The sequence below is a fragment of the Sciurus vulgaris genome (assembly GCF_902686455.1).
Source record: "Sciurus vulgaris genome assembly, chromosome: 19".
In the NCBI taxonomy this organism is placed as follows: Eukaryota; Metazoa; Chordata; class Mammalia; order Rodentia; family Sciuridae; genus Sciurus; species Sciurus vulgaris.
Window position 1 is genome coordinate 23,267,056 of NC_136480.1, and position 17,713 is coordinate 23,284,768.

General features: G+C 56.6%; 1 protein-coding gene across 2 annotated transcripts in view; it reads right to left on the minus strand.

Annotated features, from left to right (window-relative positions):
• Nucleotides 1–17,713, minus strand: part of LOC306650399 (FERM domain-containing protein 4B) — a gene marked incomplete at its 5' end in the record, with an annotated part of 188,852 nt that overhangs the window by 87,606 nt on the left and 83,533 nt on the right. Inside the window, 2 exons of one of the 2 annotated variants that reach the window (XM_079122422.1) lie at nucleotides 10,221–10,313; nucleotides 16,276–16,373. In XM_079122422.1, coding sequence (XP_078978548.1) covers nucleotides 10,221–10,313; nucleotides 16,276–16,373 — 191 coding nt within the window. The remainder of the gene's footprint in view (nucleotides 1–10,220; nucleotides 10,314–16,275; nucleotides 16,374–17,713) is intronic. The other variant, XM_079122420.1, reaches the window with a different exon arrangement.

The window sequence follows — 17,713 nt, forward strand, 5'->3', positions numbered from 1 at the left end:
ACAATATTAGCAACCGCTAAAAGACTCCCCCACCCTGGAATCTAGAACTGGGTGGTGGGAGGAATGTTACCTAAGCCCTCTGACCCCAGGACCCTTGCTTACAAAATGAAAAAGGTGCGGCTCTCCTGCCATTGTAGTGAATTACCTGTAACCTGCCCCACCAGATGCCTGGGATTGGTAGGGACTTAGCAAGTTCTCACCATGCGGCTCACGTTTTGTCAGAAAGACTTAGAGGCCGTGCTGGAGTCTGACCCTGTCTGAAGGCCAGGAGGACATGGGGTCTGCTGAGCAGCAGCAGATCCAGGCTGTGGGAACGATGCGGCTAGGCAGCGTCTTTTCTGGACAGTGTGTTCGTGGCTTTCACCAAGACCGAGCAGGCGGTCACCAGGGGCCCCTCCTGCCAGCTGAGGTTGCTCTACTGAGGACAGTGGCCTACTGGTGAGCAGTGAGGGGTCCAGAGGGAGGCGGCACCCCCGAGGGAGCCTCTCACAGGGGTCATGAAGGGCAGGCCATCTCTGCGGTCTTTGCAGAGACGGGGAGCAGGCTGGCAGGCCTCCCAGGAGGCAGCCAAGAGGCTGAGGGCACGTGGTGGGAGCCAACGAGGCCAGTGTGGAGCTGGGAGGCCCAGGGCTGCACTAGAGGGCTGGGTGCCCTGCCCTGCGCGGCTTCAGTGCACCTCCGGGAACCTCCCAGGGCAGCTGGGTGGAGGGGTGTCCTGCTGCCAGTGGAGCCAGCGTGAGCAGCGCCGGAGCTTCCCCCACTCACCTAAGGTCACGGGGACCTGGGGCCGCACATCCCTCTCCTGCCCCAGACATGGAGCTCAGCCGACGTGGCAGGGCTAGGTCTTGGCTTGCGTCGCTCTGCCTGTGCAGAAGGCTCCAACCACCTGCCCCCTGGGCCACCTCTCCCCGGGGTCCACAGCACGGCTGTGGGAGGCGAAGCCCTCAGTGATGACCAGGGACTGGACTGCGTTACCGTGTACCCAGGGAAGCCAGCCAGCGTGGTCGCACACAGGACTGTGCCCTCCACGGCTGCAGCAAGCGAGAGCAGCATCGTGGGCCAAAGTGAGAAGGTGAGGGTCTGGGTCACCTATGAACAACTTCTGCAAGGCTGAGTCCCCAAGCGGGCAGAGGTCTGCCCCGGGTCGGGGAAAGGCGGGCGAGCCTGTTTTGCTCCCAGGTCTCTGCCCCCTTTCCTTCCCTTTCTTCCCCGCTCCCTGTTTAATGAAGACCCGCCATTTGGAAAGAGTCACTTTAAAGAAGATGCTGTAAGTGCCTCAATAGAGTCAGTGTCACAGAAGTCTCTTAAGCCATCTTGTATGTATATGACCGTATGCATGCACTGAAGTACAGGTCGTGCATTCCTTAACCACCTTCTGAATACCTAGAGGGCACAGACACTGGGAAGGTGCTGGAAATCCATAATAAGGACATCAGTCCTCCAGAGCCTTCCGCGAGCCAGGCACACAGCAGGACTCCTCCACCTACTTTAATTCCCATTTTTCAGCTAAAGAACAAAGAATTAGAGAAAAAGTCTCATGGACGTGATCAGCTCTACTTCCAAGCGGTAAACAAAATTATGGTCTGTTAGGCTCAAAAGGTCTGCAGCTACGTCACACTGTGCACCTACAGTCAGAGAAGACAGACGCGCTTCCCCCGGAGACCACAGGCATCTAGGAGAGCAGATGCAGACAGTGAGGACTCGGCGTCCTGCGCAGTGACTTCACGTTTAGTTGTTTCATTGTGACTCTCTAACAGAAAAGGATCGTCACAACGCCACAAGATCCCTGGATTTCCACACTAACGAAGCTCACCGTAGGATCTAAAATCCCATTCTCATTCACATAATCCCCCCCTTTTTTTTTTTGGTACCAGGGATTGAACTCAGGGGCACTTGATGACTGAGCCACGTCCCCAGCCCTATTTTGCATTTTATTTAGAGACAGGGTCTCCTGAGTTGCTTGGTGCCTCACCTCTGCTGAGGCTGGCTTTGAAGTCGCGATCCTTCTGCCTCAGCCTCCCGAGTTGAGATTACGGGCACGCGCCCACCACGCTCGGTGCCAACCCACCTTCTGAAGTTCTGGGACTGTGAGGTGACTTTGTCAGGCTGCACTGGTCTGCAGGAGTCATGGGTGCAAAGGCTGCAGGGCTCGCTGGCTGGCCGTGACGCTACCGGGCCTGTGTGGGGCAGGCAGAGCACACGTCTGCTCAGCCACACCTCCCTGGGGTGGCAGCTGCCAAGCCAGACCGTGGACACTCCCAGAATGACCAGAGGGTGTCCTGCCAGCAGCACCCCATGCCGTCCGCCACCATTTCTACTGATTCCCGTCTCTCTCTCCAAGGCCTGGCCAGTTCGGTTTTCCTTCAGTTGTGTTTACGTTAGCCATAGCAGTGGCTGCTGCTGACGGCCACAGAACCCGCTTACCAGAGGGTATCTGCGTGCTGGGGCAGCACCGAGTGCCCCATGGGGGCCATTTCTTTTAATCTTCAGCAAAAGCTGATGCAGTAGGGAGCAAATGAAGGCTCCACCCTGCCCATGAGGAAGCTGGGACCAGAGACGTCAAGTCAACTTCTCCACACCACACAGCCAGGGAGTGGTGGAGCCGTGCCTCAAAGGGGTCTGTCAGACCTCCAAGGTCACCTCCCCAGCCAACATGCAGCCACAACCTCAGTGAAATGTCAGGTGTGAACAGTGCCACGGGGCCCAAGATGAGGCGGTCCATGCAGCTCATGGATCAAGAGGGACAATGCTGCCCACGTGAAATCCACTGGACGCTGCCACAGGGAGGGGACAGGGGAGCTGAGTCTTAAAGAATGCATGAACACACCAGCTGACCATGTCAGGCAGGACGTCCCTGGCAGAGGGCCTGCAGCGAGCCCTGATCCTCGCCTGCCTTCGAGAATCAAAGAAGAGGTACGCAGGTTGCAGGCTGCGGGGGGCCCGGCACAGTTGCTTTGTGCCTCATTCCCCTCGGAGTGAGATTCTGGGTTCACCTGGCTTCTGAAGCCCAACCCCTGACGCTCCCCTCTGGCAAACACTCCCCACCTTATTCCCACCTCTCTGTGACCTGCCTGGTGCCTGCAGCTGCCTGGGCATCGATTCCCTGCTCTCTGAATCCACCCCACCTCGGCCTCAGGGGTCACCTGCACATCTGTGGAGTGTATGGAAAGCTCATGGGGTCCTCGGGAAATGGGCTGGGGTGCCCCCATCATGCACCACGACTGTGCAGTGCCCAGGGATTCTCCATGGACGCCGAGGGACGGCCCAGACTCAGGATAAAGGCCCTTTGTTTCAGCACTTTTTTTTGCAAATGACACTGTTTCCTTTCTGCCAGGCCTTGTGGGGGATTTCTCCAGGATTTTGTTCAGTGGATCCCCAGCTTTGGGAGGAACCCTGAGGTGTTAACTGGCACAGGTTCTGGAGTTGAACTTCAAACAGCTTCACAAAGGACGCTTTCTTGGGAAGAGCTTTGTCTCACCTTTCCGACTGCTCCTGAGCATCTTCTCTTCCCTGATGGCTCTCCTGACCACCTGTCAGTGGGACACGATGGTGACTGCATGCAGGCTGGAGGGGGCAGGGCTGTCAGCCAGACGACAGGGTGCGGGTGTCAGAGAGCAGAACGCTAGAGTTGTGCCTTTGAGCAGGCACTTAGATGTAGGCGACCAACACGTCCATCTTGGTGCCACTGGAGGTCGAGGTCAATGCGATGGAGCTGGGAGGACTCATCAGGATACCAGGCCCAACATGGATCTGTCTCTGGCCCTGGGCCAGCTGCTCTGCCCTCTGGGCTCCTCTTACTCTGGTGCACACCCCAGAGAAAGGAGAGGTGTTGCAAATGTGTGGAACCCAGTGGGGGGCACACAGCTGAGCAGCCCAGGCTTGGTGGAGATTGTCAGTATGCTATTCTCACTCTCCTGATGGGACTATAATAAAATGCACCAGCTCAGTTGGGAACATCTTTAAATCCATTTTCGTGTGATCTATCAACATGTATAAATGCATTCTACTGTCATGTACAACAAATTAGAATAAAAAAATTAATTAAAAAAGTCTAAAAAATGCTCCTACCAATTAAAAGAAAACAAAAACTTTAACAGTAAAATCCAGAATGGAAATTTCGAGTGTCTTTCCTCGGCTCTCTCTCTGAAGGAAGCAAACGCTTCAACACGGAACAGGAAAAGGACATTCAGCGCTCACCCGTCCAGTAACGACTTCTGACCCAGCTGAGTGGACTCCTTGGTGTGCTGGGCCTTTGAACTGGGCAGGACTGCCTGGGGCTCTGCCCTGGGGGTACTGCTGAGCCTGCCACTGGCCTCAAGTGGGCCTGAGTCCAGGGCCCCCGTCCAGGGTCCCCGGCCAAGCGGCTCATTTCAGGAACTCCTGCAGCCTCAGGCCTGTGCAGATCCCTCTCACCCAGTCCCCACTCTGAGCAGGGAGATCTGCTGATGGCCCATGAAGACCCGATCGGGCCATCCTCCGGCTTCTAGTGCAGGCTGGGGGCTGAAGGTCAGTTCGGGTGGGCTTTGCACTTGCCAGCTGTGGTGCATGCGTGTGGGAGTCCAGAGACTCCCTGGCATTCCTGGGCAGGAGCACTCTTGGAGAAGTCCCAGAGGACACTGCCTGCTGCTCCGTCTTCCTCTGCCTGGGCTTCCAGACACGGCGGCAGAGCCGAGGAGGACCCGCGGGCAGCCAGCAGGGAGCCGCCCTCTCCTACCCCCTGGCTCTCCCCTCAGGAGACTCTGAGTTCCACAGAAGGGCTGCAGGCCAGAGGGCCCGGGATGGGAGGGAGCGTCAATCCCAGGTGCCAAGGCCCCGAGCTCCAAGCTGCCTCTCCCCAGGTGCCAAGGCCCCGAGCTCCAAGCTGCCTCTTTCCAGCCCCCAGAGCAGAGCAGTAGTTCTGTGAGGGGAGAGGGGAGGGCGGGGGCCAGTCCTGCGGCGGGGGGACAGCCGAGCATGGGGAATCCTGAGGGTCCACGAGGAGAGCCTTCACCTGAGCCAGGCGGTCCCAGGCCTTCCACGCGGAGGGCCATGGACTCGCGGTGGACATTCCATGGTGACCTGTTAACGCAGGGGCTCCTCCAGCAACCCTGAGTGACCAGTACCACCACCAGCTCCACCTTAACCGCTGCATGAGGGCCCAGGTGCCCCAAGCCATGTGGCTAAGAGCTGGGGAGCAGCCAGGAAGGGCCTGAGGCACGGCTCAGTGGTCGGCTGGGGCTGGTGGGGCTGGGGTGCTACGGGATCCCTGCCGCCCAGCATGGCTCTGATCCAAGCAGGACGGCCGCCCCGGAAACCCCACCCTGGAGGCCTTGCGCACACCCTTTCCTGCAGCGTCTCTCACCCTTGGTATGAAGGAATCCTTAGATCACCCCGTGGCTTCCGACCTCCTTGCCTGAGCCGCACTCAGGTGCACACACGTCCGCGGACCCACAGGCCGTCTCCTACGGCTGGAATGGCCAGGCACGCCAAAACGCAGGGGCCAAAACTTAGAGGGTGAGTACACGTCCACACCAGCTTCTGAGGAGCACGGGCAGAAATACCATCCGTGGGAAACTTGAGTCAGGATTGGGGCTCCGGGTCTCTGGAACTGGGGGATACTCACCAGCAGCCTGCAAGTCCTCACGGACATTCAGGCCCTCCCTGTGCACCCAGATGGCAGTGTGAGGGCCCTCCACCTCCTCTGCTGGGCCCAGGCAGGAGGAATCCATTATTCCTCTGGGCTTTTGAATCACATTCCTCCTGAAAAGGTGGATTCTCCTGTCCTCTTGTTCTTGTGAACTTCAGACTCTCTGAAAGCTTTAAATCATCATGACTACCCAGCCGCGAACATTGTATCTTGTGTTCTTTTGTTACTGTTCATTCTGAATTAAAACTATCTACTGAAGTAATTATTATAGGAGAAAAAAAAATAAGCCAAAGAAGAAAAGGAAAGCGATTCTTGCTAACATTGCAGACTTCTTTCTACCATGTGCGGATAGTTTGAAAAAGTGCAATCATGCCGTCTAACTATTCAGTGGTCTCATTCACTTAGAATGTATCAAGAGCTATTTTTTTTTTTTTTTTTTTTTTTTTTTTTGGAACTGGGATTGAACCCAGGGGTACTTAACCACTGAGCTATATCCCCAGCCGTTTTCATTTTTTTTTATTTTGAGACAGAGTCTTGCTAAGTTGCTGTGAGGCTGGCCTTGAACTTGTGATCCTCCTGTCTCAGCCTCCTGAGCTGCTGAGATTACAGGTGTGTGCCACCAAACACGTGTTCCCATCAGGAGCACTTTCCCTACATCACTGAATCTCTCTCTTCAGCCCATCTTTAGCTGTTATGGACACATGGCTCTTTAAATTTAAATTTTTTTTTTTTTTTTTTTTTTTTTTTTTTTGCTGAATGCTGAGGCCCCCCAGGGCAGGGGCAGATTGCTTCCTTGGGTTGAACTCTTTCCAGAGGGCGAATGCTGCAGAACAGGCCGGGGGAGGGCCAGGCCTTTGCTGGTCTTTGAAAAGCGCCTGATTTTCAGCGACTTGGATAAGGAGGTAGCAGTCTTGCCTCACCTCTCCTCCTCGAATCCCCCACGCAGGTGGAGAGTTCTCTCTGAGCCACCGATGACGCTGGGGTGCGGTAGTGAGAGTCACTACCCTCTCAGGACACAGAAAGGTGACACAGGGGAGGAGGAAAAGGGGGTAGAAGGGACTGAAAAGAAAACAGGCAAGAGGCATTCAGAAGGGTAAAGGGACAAAGTCAGCCCAGACCCTGGCGGAAGAGCTGGGTGGTACCAGCCCTGCGGCCCTGCCCCGGGGGAACGGAGGTTCTGAGGAGGTCAGGCCAAGTCCCTGGCTCCTACGTCGAGCCTGCGGCCTGCGTGGCCGCTCGCTATCAGGCTTTTAAATGCTCACATCTGGGCTGCATTACCAAAGAGGCCCATGTGTTTGCCAAAGATAATTTACCGCAGCGAGATAACAACACCCAGCCCCAGAGAAGTCTCCAGAAACCCGGGGGAGTCTGGACTCACTTGAAAACAGAGAACTGGTTAAATAAATTACGGCACGTCACTTAAATAAACTACGGTGTGTCTGTGCACATACCATTTGCACACATATTTAGGGCGTATCTTTAAGATTCTGAAGCTGGAGAAAAGGCAAAGGTTTCGCGCTGAGTCAGAGGGAGGCCGACTCCGCCCTCGCTGCTGCTTTTTTTGTTTTTTGTAGTTGCCGGTGGACGACATGCCTTTCTTTATTTGTTTATTTTTATGTGGTGCTGAGGATGGAACCCAGGGCCTCACCTGTGCCAGGCAAGTGCTCTGCCACTGAGCCCCAGCCCCGCCTCCCTGGTTGCTGCTTTTCTCTGCCGTGTCAGAGCAGCGTCCTGCATCCAGGGGACGTGAGCCAGAGACTGACTTGCCCCTGGAGACTGCAGGACCTCGGGGTTTGGCCGGGAGTCAAGTACGTAGCCAGGGGTCGGGCACCAGGTCTCCGCCACAGGTCAGAGAGGCCGCTTCCCGAGAGCAAGCTGAGTCCGACTTTCTTCTGCACACAGCCCGCGACTCAGGGTTTTCTTGCATTTCTAGAAGGTCTTGCATAATCGCCTTGCCCTCTGCTGGCTGCTGAATTCTCCTAATCAGCTTGCCAAACCCAGCAACGGGCACAGGACCCCCATGCTCCCCGTGCCGGGGCAGGTGACATGCCCTCCTGAGGATGCGGGAGGACATCAGAGGACCCGTCTCACGGAGACCCGGCGCTCACGAGCCTCTCGCACGGCCAAACCTCAAAGCAGAACCAAACCAGGGCTGTGGCTCTAGACTTCAGGGGACACAGCAGCCTGGAGGGGCCGCTGGTGTCGCCCGGGACAGGGACATTCCCCCAGTTCTGTCTGCTCCACTTGGGAGGCTGGAGACCCTCGCAGGAGCCCGGCTTCCCTGGGCGGCGTGACAGCCCCTTCACCAGCCGGGACCCAGGGAACACTCAGCGGCTCAGCGCCCGCGGTCAGTTCTCCCATTTTTTTGGTGTGTGCTTTTGGCTTATCATTAATTTAATTGGAGTAACAACAATTATTTAATTGGAACAATAACAAAGACCATAATGACCTCATCATCCTGTTGGGAGAATGAATTAAGTGAAAACTGAAAATCTTGATAAGCGTCCCAAACATGCGAGTCATTAAAGGGAAAGTAACGCGGGGTGACTGTGGAGCCTCCTGAGGTGACACTCAGGTCCGGCTGAGCTCCCCCGCAAGCAGCAGGCCCTCTGGAATCCCAGGGCCCTGGTGGAAGAGGCGGCCTTAGGACCCAGTGGGCCAGAACTCGGGGACCCACCTGGCTCGCAGACAAGGGAGCTGGCTGCGTTCTCCAGGGACACCATGCTTCGGCTGCCCGGTCATGCTACGGAAGCAGCGCTCAGGCTGGTTCCTCAGTGGAACTGGAACCAGCCTGTGTGCGGACCACAGGAGAGCGGCATCACGGAACCGCAGACACCTGGAGTCTGGCAGCCCAGGAAAGGTCCCATGCAAGAACCTGTCCTGTGTGTCTCCAAGGTGGCACCAAGCTGGAGGGGCGGGAAGGTGGAGGGCTGGGCCAGTGACCTCTCGCTGCGCGCGTGCTCAGAGTTTGAAAAGTTTAGAGCAGTAATGTGACCCTTCATGAACAGGGCAGGTCACTGGTGTTGGACGGCCTCCCCTCCGCAGTGCGAGGCTGAGGTCGGCTGCTCTCTGGCTCCTTCCTGATGGCCAGAAGCGGCTGTCTCTGGCTGGCTGGTGGCTCCTCCCTCTCCTGTCCAGGCAGCAGGCACGTATGCCACACCCTGTCCAGAAAACCAATGCTGTCCCTCACGATTTCTGTCCACTTTCCACCTCATGGTTTGTTCCTGCCAAGATCAGCACCGTGCCACCTCTGTCCTGGTTTTGAATATGGCTTCCGAGGGGCTGGGTGTGGCTCAGGGGTAAAGCACGGGCCCAGCACGTGCCAGGCCCTGGGTTCGCCCAGCACCTCTCTCTCTCACACACTTGCAGGAAGGGAAAGGAAAAGCACAGTGTGATTTCTGGTAAGGAAAAAATCCCAAGGTAAACTTCAGAAGAGAAAGCAAGAAACAAACTAGGGATTGTCAACCCCGCATCTGCTGAGGAGGAGCATATTCTCCAGAAACACCAGTGAATCATATCAAAAAAGATATTTAAAAAAAAGGTGGGGAGGACACATCCTCACACTTGCGGATTCCACGCAACACACTGAATGAACAAAAAAGGTGTTTGTAGAAGTTCACATGGTTTTTTTCACGTCCTGATGGTAAGATCATCATACTAAAATAAGTAAGTAAGATAAGGAAAAAGAAGCTTCCACTATCATGACAGAGTGCATGTGAACACCCCAAATGAACACCACTCGGGGTAGAGGACTGATCTGCAAGTCGAGGTAGCTCTGTGGAAATAGGTTGGATTAATGGGGAACTAACCGCCTTAGCTAGCTGCTTGCTCACTTATGTATCTTTAGATAAATAAAGACCAGGAAAAACAAACTATGACCTGTCCTCATCTCTTGGGGCTGGGGGAGCCGCACGCTTGCAGGGCTTCCAGCTCCAGGGATGACGTTCTGCTTCCTAAGCCGGGTAGAGGAACGAGGTGTGGCTCCCCCCAGTCTGCCTGTCTCAGGCTGTTGACCACTAATGCTAGAGCGTTTGCAGGCAGGGCTGACAGTGAGGAATCCCCACTGGTTAACGCGTCCACTCCCCAGCCCAGTCCAGGGCCGTGTCTAAGCGGAGCTCAGGGCCGGCGTGGGTCTGGTGCAGACTGGGCTCAGACCTCCCAGCTCTTAAGACAGCTCCGTCTGTGGGCGCTGGCTTGCACTGGATCTTCTCCTCCAGTGTGGCACGACTCTAAAAAGTTCAATTGGTTCCAAGTCTTCAGAAAACATCAACACAGAGCGTGACAGCAAATGTTTGCCACGTTTCAAATGACAAGACTCCTCAAAGTATATTGAATAAAAACAGGCTCCGGCTTAGGCTAAGTCATACCACTGCTGAGGCTCAGAGGTCTGAAAAGCCTTGGGAACGAAGGCAGGCGATTCTCTCCCTGTCTTCACAGGGCTGGGTCGGACCTGCGCCAGGGACACGCCCTCGCGGTGACGTTTGGACAGGTCTCTCCTCTTTTTAATCTCCAACTTGGATGACCAGAAATGTTCAGAAACAAAACCCAGGGACAGGAAAGGCGGGCACCGCTGGCCGCGGCCACACGTACATACCTGACAGCGAAGTGCAAGGCGGCTGGGCCCGGCTTCTTGGGCAGGTCGTGGTCCAGAACTCGGTGGTCCAACTGCAGCCAGTTCTGCTGACCACTGTGAGGACAGAGCGAGGAGAAGGTCAGCAACACTGGGCGTTGGGCAGCTGTGGGGCTGCTGCGGGCAGGCAGGGAGAAGGGCAGCCTCAGAACCACGGACGCCTCAGCCTCCAGCCCAGGGAGTCCATCAAGGTGGACCCTCACAGTTGGAAAGTGGACTGTGTGTAAAGTCACTCCCTGTAGCATTATTTCTGACAGCAAAAGACTGGAAGTAGCTCAACTATCCTACAGGGCTCTGCTACAGTAGGTATCTAAAACCCTACAGTGAAATACAATGCAGCATAACGCAGCCGGAGAGCCTGTTTACAGACTTACTGAGAACAAACTGAAGAGACAGTGTTTTTTCCAGGGGGCGGGGTGTGTACTGGGGATTGAACTCAGGGGCACTCAACCACTGAGCCACATCCCCAGCCCTATTTTGTGTTTTATTTAGAGACAGGGTTTCACTGAGTGGCTTAGCACCTCGCTGTTGCTGAGGCTGGCTTTGAGCTCACCATCCTCCTGCCTCAGCCTCCCCAGCCACTGGGATTACAGGCATGTGTCACTGTGCCTGGCCAAGACACAATATTAAGTAAGAAAGCAAGATGCATGATAGTAAGCACAGTCTATTGCCATCTTTGAAAATCAATAAGAAGAATTAACATATATGTGCATGCATACAGGAACAATCTCTCCAAGCTCATCACAGTGATTGCTTTGGGAGTTAAATAGCTTTGGGCAACTAGAATCTCTAGACTCTTATTAAATGTAAAATGTGAAGTGTTTGAGTTAAGAAGGGCAGGCTCTGGTTTAGTGAAATCACACTCACAGGCGTCAATACCACAGCTTCTAAGTAGCTGCAGGGCAGATCTCCCTGGGAGCCGCTTCTGTGCGCGCACGTGGACTTACTAATATTCAGACGGTGTTTATTTAATCAAGAGCCTCAGCAAGTTCGGGGGTATGAACGGGTCTCTCTATTGCGACCTCTGAGGGAGCCCAGGGCTGAGGACACTCTGGACCCATAAACCCACTGAAGAACACACCAGCGTGCAGGGGGGTGCTGGACTGCAACAAAATCCAAGTGGCCTGGGGGGGCGTTGCAAGTAATTGAAATACAAAACCAGAACTGTGATCATTTTAAGAGGTGGAGAAGTGGGTGTGAACGATAGTGGCGGTGCCAACAGCCGCTCTTTATTGACTCCTTGCTGACCCAGCTGTGACAGTCTGTCAACCAAGATGAGGATTCACAGTAAGTCTGAGGAAAGTGGCAGAGTTGGGATTTGAACCCAGGACCTTCAGTACAGGAGAAAATGAAAACAGAGGGCCGATCGACTTTTAGAGTAACTTTAAGCCCAGTCTGCCACTTGCCAGTTTTTATAAAATTTGCTTTACTTAGTGACACATGACCGTAGAATGCACTGGGACACCGGACGTACGCGGAGTGTAACCTCTCATTCTTCTGGCAGCACGTGATGTAGAATCATGCCGGCTCTGCGGTCACACATGGACACAGGGTGGTGATGGCTGATCCAGCCTACTGTCCCTCCTGCCCCGTCCCCTCCCCTCCCTTCACTCCCCCATCTGGTTCCAAAGTACCCCCTGGCCCCACCCCTGTTGGAATCAACATCCACACATTCGGCCTTTGGTGCTGAGACTGGCTCATCTAGCTTGGCGTGATCTTCTCGGCTCCATCCACTTAGCAGCAAAGGCCTCGTTTCAGACATGTGGCTGGTTCCATGATCACCACCCCAGGCTGCCGAAAACCTCCCAAGGTTTCCTCAGGAGAACGTTAGGCGGATAAATGAGCTGAGAGGTAGCACGGCAGCCGCAGCTTTTGTGATAAGGAGGAAGGGGAGGGTGACACTTGGGGATTCTGAGGCCGCATCTGTCATGCTTCTGAAGTCATCGATCGGGAGACGCCTTCCGATTTCAGAGCCGGTCCAGTGTGCCATGCGTTATGGGCACGTGCGATCGCCACGTGCTGTCGGCCACCCCCTTCTGGTGGAGGCTGTATGCAGTCCAGACGCGCACACCCCCTGAAGTGTGCCAGGGGAGCGGGGGTAGGATACCGCCCACCCGCAGGCCAGCCGGACGGCCACAGAGACACAGGTGGAAGACCACGGGTCACACAGCGGGAGCCGCAGCCCTGGAGACAGAGCTGCCGGCGCTGTCGCCCTTGGAGGGCCGATGGGGGTCCGCAGGGCCGGGCCTGCACCAGGGCGTTGAGCATTTTCTATGAGGAGAGTCACGTTATATGATATGAAATGCGACATTAGAAGCGCACGTTAGGAATCAGATTTCTGACGCGTACTTGAGATCCCACCGACAGGAAGCCGTCTGGAAGGACGGACAGAGGAGAGGCACCCCTGCTCCCCAGGTGTCAGCCAGGTGACGCGCGTCTAACCTGCTTCTCAAGAGTCCCGTCAGCAGACGGAATCGATCTGGTCGTCTTCAAAGGGCAGGTGCGCCCCGCCCTCTCAGGGGTCCAGCGGCCACCCAGAGTTCTGCTCCTGAAGGGATGTGACCGGAAGCCACCGTTGGGGAAAGTCTGCTCAGCCTTTCCCTGGTGGAGGGAAGGGCTGTCCAGGGAGGGCAGGGCCTGCAGAGGGCCAGGCTGCCCTCTAGTGGCGGAGCCGTCCTGCACGGCCTGCTCTGGCGGCTCCACCTTCCTCTGCCGAGCCCCATCTTCGTCCCTCCGGCTCAGGACCCTCCCATCCGGCAGTGCCGTCCGCGGCCCGTCCCTCTCTGAGCCAGGGCACCGGGTGCGCAGGGCAGGCAGGATCATGACAGGATGCCCCTCGGCTTCACCTCTTCTATTTAAAGACGTTCGCCCAGGCTCGGCCGGACGTGGCATCTGGGCAGGAAGCGCAAGCTCAGACGGCCCTGGAGGGGCCCCCACGCGGTTTACGGGGGCGACGGGGCAGGTGCAGAAGGAAAATGCCTTCCAAAAAATATGCACCAAAGAACAGGAGCCAGGCCTGTGGCCAAGGCCTTCCCAGGATCCCCCTCAGACGGGCGGCTCTCCAGGCCTGCTCCCCACGGAGGGGAAACGGCCACTTCTTCTCCCCCGCCAGAAAGCCCAGCTCGTAACTTGTGAAAACAAACACTGCCAGAGCCAGGAGACTGGGTCCCCAATGGGTCATGCCCCACAGGGAGGGAGCATGCTATCTGGGGCCAGGCCGGGAGGCGGGGGGCGTGGAACGGCGGATGGCGGACACGGGGTGCCTGCAGAAGAACATGGGCAAGGGGCAGGGACGCTGACCCGGAGCCGCACAGCCTGCTTTCCAGTCTGAAGGAAGGTCCATCAGTGTGAGCCTGGCTAGGGCCCCCAGCATGCGTCCAGCTGAGCTTCCCATGGCCAGGACCCTCCTCTCCAGCACAGTGTGAGCCTGAGGAACCAGGCGCTGTGGCCAGAGCCTGATCCACCCTTGGCGGTGTCCTCAGTGCCCCGGGTATCCCGGGTGCCCCTGTGGACTCCTCTGTGTCCCCGCCGCCACGCTGGCAAGGGCGCCACGCTGGGCAGGGCGCCCTGCTCCTGACCACTAGGTGCGGCGTGGGCCCCGGACGGCTCCTGCGGGGTGGTCTGCCTCCCCTCCCCTCAAGTCAACCTGCACCCGCTCCGTGCACGTGGCTGCCTCCCAGCAACTCAGGACTCGGACTTGAGGGGAGGAGCCCTGGGCAACGGGGCGAGATCCTGTCTCCCACGCTAAAGGACTGGGCATGTAGCTTGGCGGTAGGGTTGCCCCTGGGTCCAATCCCTAGCCCGGCGAATAAAAAAGGAAAAAGAAAAAAATAGAGTACACCTGTCGCGTGCGTCCTGGGCGAGGCCCCGACCGTCCTCCCGCAGCCTCCGCGCACTGGCCCTGCCATGGCGGCAAGGGCTGGCCGCCCTCCACGGCCGGCTGAGCCACAGGCGCTGAACGGCTTCTTTGATTTCCACTAGGATCTAACGCGGGCTCCCTATCACAGGGCTCCTCTGGCATGCGCGTACAGAGACGGCGATTAAGTCCCTGGTACACACGAGGAACCCTGGGCCACAAAGCTGAACGGCTGCCCCTCACGCCTCGCGCTCGCCCCTTACTCCCCATGCTCTCGCCACACGGGCTTTGTTCTTTCTCAAAAAGCAAATCCAAACAAATAAACAAAATAAACCACGGAAGACGCTGCCCCAGGACCTTGGCACTGGCTATTCTGGGAATGCCTCTTCGCACTTTTGCAGAGCTGGTTCTTGCTTTCCATCCCCGCTCACCTTCCTAGAAGCATCCGATCCACCCTGCCTGAACCCACCCCCAGCCTCTCCTGCGATGGCCCACTCACATTCTGTTGCTCAGGGGCACCTGAAGAAGCTGGAGCGTCATTTATCTACCTGAGTGCTAGTCGGCTAGCAGCACCATGGCGACCAGAACCCCACCAGGGCAGGGCCTTGTGCTGCTGAGGCTGAATCCTTGGGATCTAGAACAACAGCTGGGTGCTGGGGGCACCGAGAAGTATCTGCTGAACAAATAGAGCCCCCAGTAGTCCTGCTTCCGCGCACCTCCACGTGGGCCCCCACCCCATTATGGCTGAAGCCGCACAACCCAGTCATCACGTGTTTGTGGCTCTGTCTTGGCGGCCCTGCTCTTTCAGCCCCCATCCAGATGCAACCGCGCTCCTGCCTCGGCCCTCCTCCACCGCTGCTCCTTCCTGAGCGCCCTTGGTTTTCAGCCCAGGGACGCTGCACTTCCCACTACCGCCCAGCAGAGGGCAGGCCCCGGAGCAGAGTTCTCCTGGGCTCTGGAGGTTTGTGGGCCCAGTGGCTTTTTCGAGACATGCTGAACGCTGAATCTGGAGTACACGTTTCGGGATCTTCCACATCTCTGAGTCAGCCAAGTCCTGAGGCTTCCTCCAGGGTGGCCCGAGGCTGAGGCCCGCAGCCCACTCCACTGTAAGTCAGAGGAGGCCTTGGGGTGTTCCAAGCCGCCTCCTTCAGAACATCTCCCACTGGCCACACTGAGGCACTGACACCAGACTCCCGTGGAGGGCTGCAGAAAGAAGGCTGGACGGGGCCACCACGTCCTGGGCCAAGGGACGCAGTTTCGTGAATTTTAATGTTTAAGGAACTCTTTGGAAATTCTCTCCCATAAAAGGGAAGGAGTCCTCATACTGTCTCAGACACACAAAAGGGAGGACCTAATTAGGCCTGCCATAACACAACACACACACACACCACACACACACACACGCAATAACGCGCACACGCACACAGGAAGGGAACTGGGCAATTCCGAGAACACTCACTCAGTTTGGAATTCTCTCCAATTTACTCTTATAGACAGTACCTGCCTCGTTTCAGAAAGGATTTAAATTGTCTACACACACAAACACAATATCCATAACTTAGTACAAAAAGTGGATGAAGGAAAAAGAAAAGTGAACCTAGGCTGTTGGTTACAGTGTATTCCATATTGAACCACGTCTGTCAGTCAGTCCTGTCTATCTGGTGCTGGTGTTGAACCCAGGAGTGCTTTGCCACTGAGCTACACTCCCAGCCCTTTAATTTCATTTTGAGACGAGGTCTTGGTAAGTTGCTGAGGCTGGTTGTGAACCTGCGATCCTGCCTCAGCCTCCGAGCAGCGGGGATCACAGGCATGCAACCACCACGCCCAGCTTACATCACAAAAACCAGAAAAATTAACTCGGTTTCACGATGCAAGTGAAGAACAACCTAGTGCCTCTGTCCCTGTGGCAGGGACTCAGTGAGCACTACTGCACTCGGAGACAGGAGGAGACAGGTCATTACGATTCACCGACACTTGACTACCTTTCCTAAATCCCTTAGAACGATGCTTCGAATGCTTGAAACGGCCACAGTTCCTGGTCCGGGAAGAAATTCCGTGTGAGGAATCCTTCAACCAAGCTTGCAATATCCCCTCTGGACTTCATCAGATTGACGGCAGGCAGGCAGCCCAGGCAAAGTTAGGGAAGAAGCCCGGAGCACTTACGTGTCCGTCTGTGAACGTGATTTCCAGAAGTACTCCTTTTCTTTCAGGTTGAAATGGGAAGCCACCAGGTCCAGCAGTTCTCTTGACAGAAGTTTGGGCTGTCGAGATAAAAATCTGATCAGAATCTATTTCGTAGCCTCTCTCCTCTCTCTCTCTCTCGTTGCCACCACCCCGCTTCAGCCCTGAATAGTCCAAAGCAGCTTTGGCCTCTTGGTTTTAACACTTGCTAATTGTCTGAATCTACGGTAAGCCCTGGAAGGAGAGGAGGTGGGAAGAGGAACCCCACGAGATGTTCACACTCCCGTGTTTGCAGAGGAGCACTGTACGTCCCCCTTAAGGTGACAGCGCGGTTGCTCACATGACCCCACCCTCCTTCCAGCGCCTGAGCTGGCCCGTTCCTAGCGTGGAGTCGCTGCTTCATCCTATGGAGTAGCATCATCACGACGTACGGAGACCCGGCCAGAAGCAGCATCTAGTCCACGGCTCTGGGGAGGCTCCAGGTCTGCCTGGAAAGCAGCAGGTGTGGAATCCACCAGAGGGTCCCAGTGACGGGTATGGACTCGCTGGACTGGGACGGAAAGGCGCGCGGTGGGATGGCACTTGACAGAGTGTGAGCGGGACAATCTGGGGACACTAGCCTGGTCTGAATGTTGGATGCTTGCTACAGGAGAAGGAAGGCAAAGGAGGGGAAAGGATGTGAAAGAAATGGAAATGGAAGGGAAGGAAAGGGACCAGAGGGAATGGAATGGGGTGGAAAATAAAGGAAGGGAAAAAGGCAGCAGCGTAATGGAGGCCAGGGAAGGAAGAGGGCGGAGGCTGGACTGGGGTGTCCTGGTGACGCTGCTGTGACGCAGGGCTCCAGTCGGAAGCCTGAGCGCAGTGGCTGGAAGGCCCAGAAGGAGCAGAGGGCTCGGGTGCACGGGGAGCGTGTGCTGAGCGGTGGGGGTGGCCTGTCTGCAGGGGGGGTCCTTCCCAGGCTGAGGGAGGAACTCTGGTTCCAGGGTTTCAACCTGTCACTCCCGAGTGCTGCGTATTAATGAGCGTCCGCGCACCGCAGCCTAGCCTGGTGTCTGCTGCAACCCCACGACGAGCCCGGGTGGATTAAATCTGCCGCTCAGCTGAGCGGTTACGTGGTGCGAAGCCAAGTGGCAGAAAGCGGCTGATGCCGCCTCTCCTGGCACAGCCCTTGCGGGCAGCGGTACGGCCCGTTCACCAGGGGGAGCTTCGGAGAAGCAGAGACACGCGCGGGCACCCATCCACCGAGTGCCCGAGCCAGGTTGGGAACCCAGCCGTCCCCGCGTCTTGGTCCCCGGCTGCTGGGCTCTCACAGGCCACACTCCGATTCTAGTGCTGCTGTCCACCTCAGTCAGTGCTCAGCCCTGGGCCTTGCAGCACAGGTAAGCCAGCCCCCCGGACGCAGACCTCCAGGCTCAGGAGG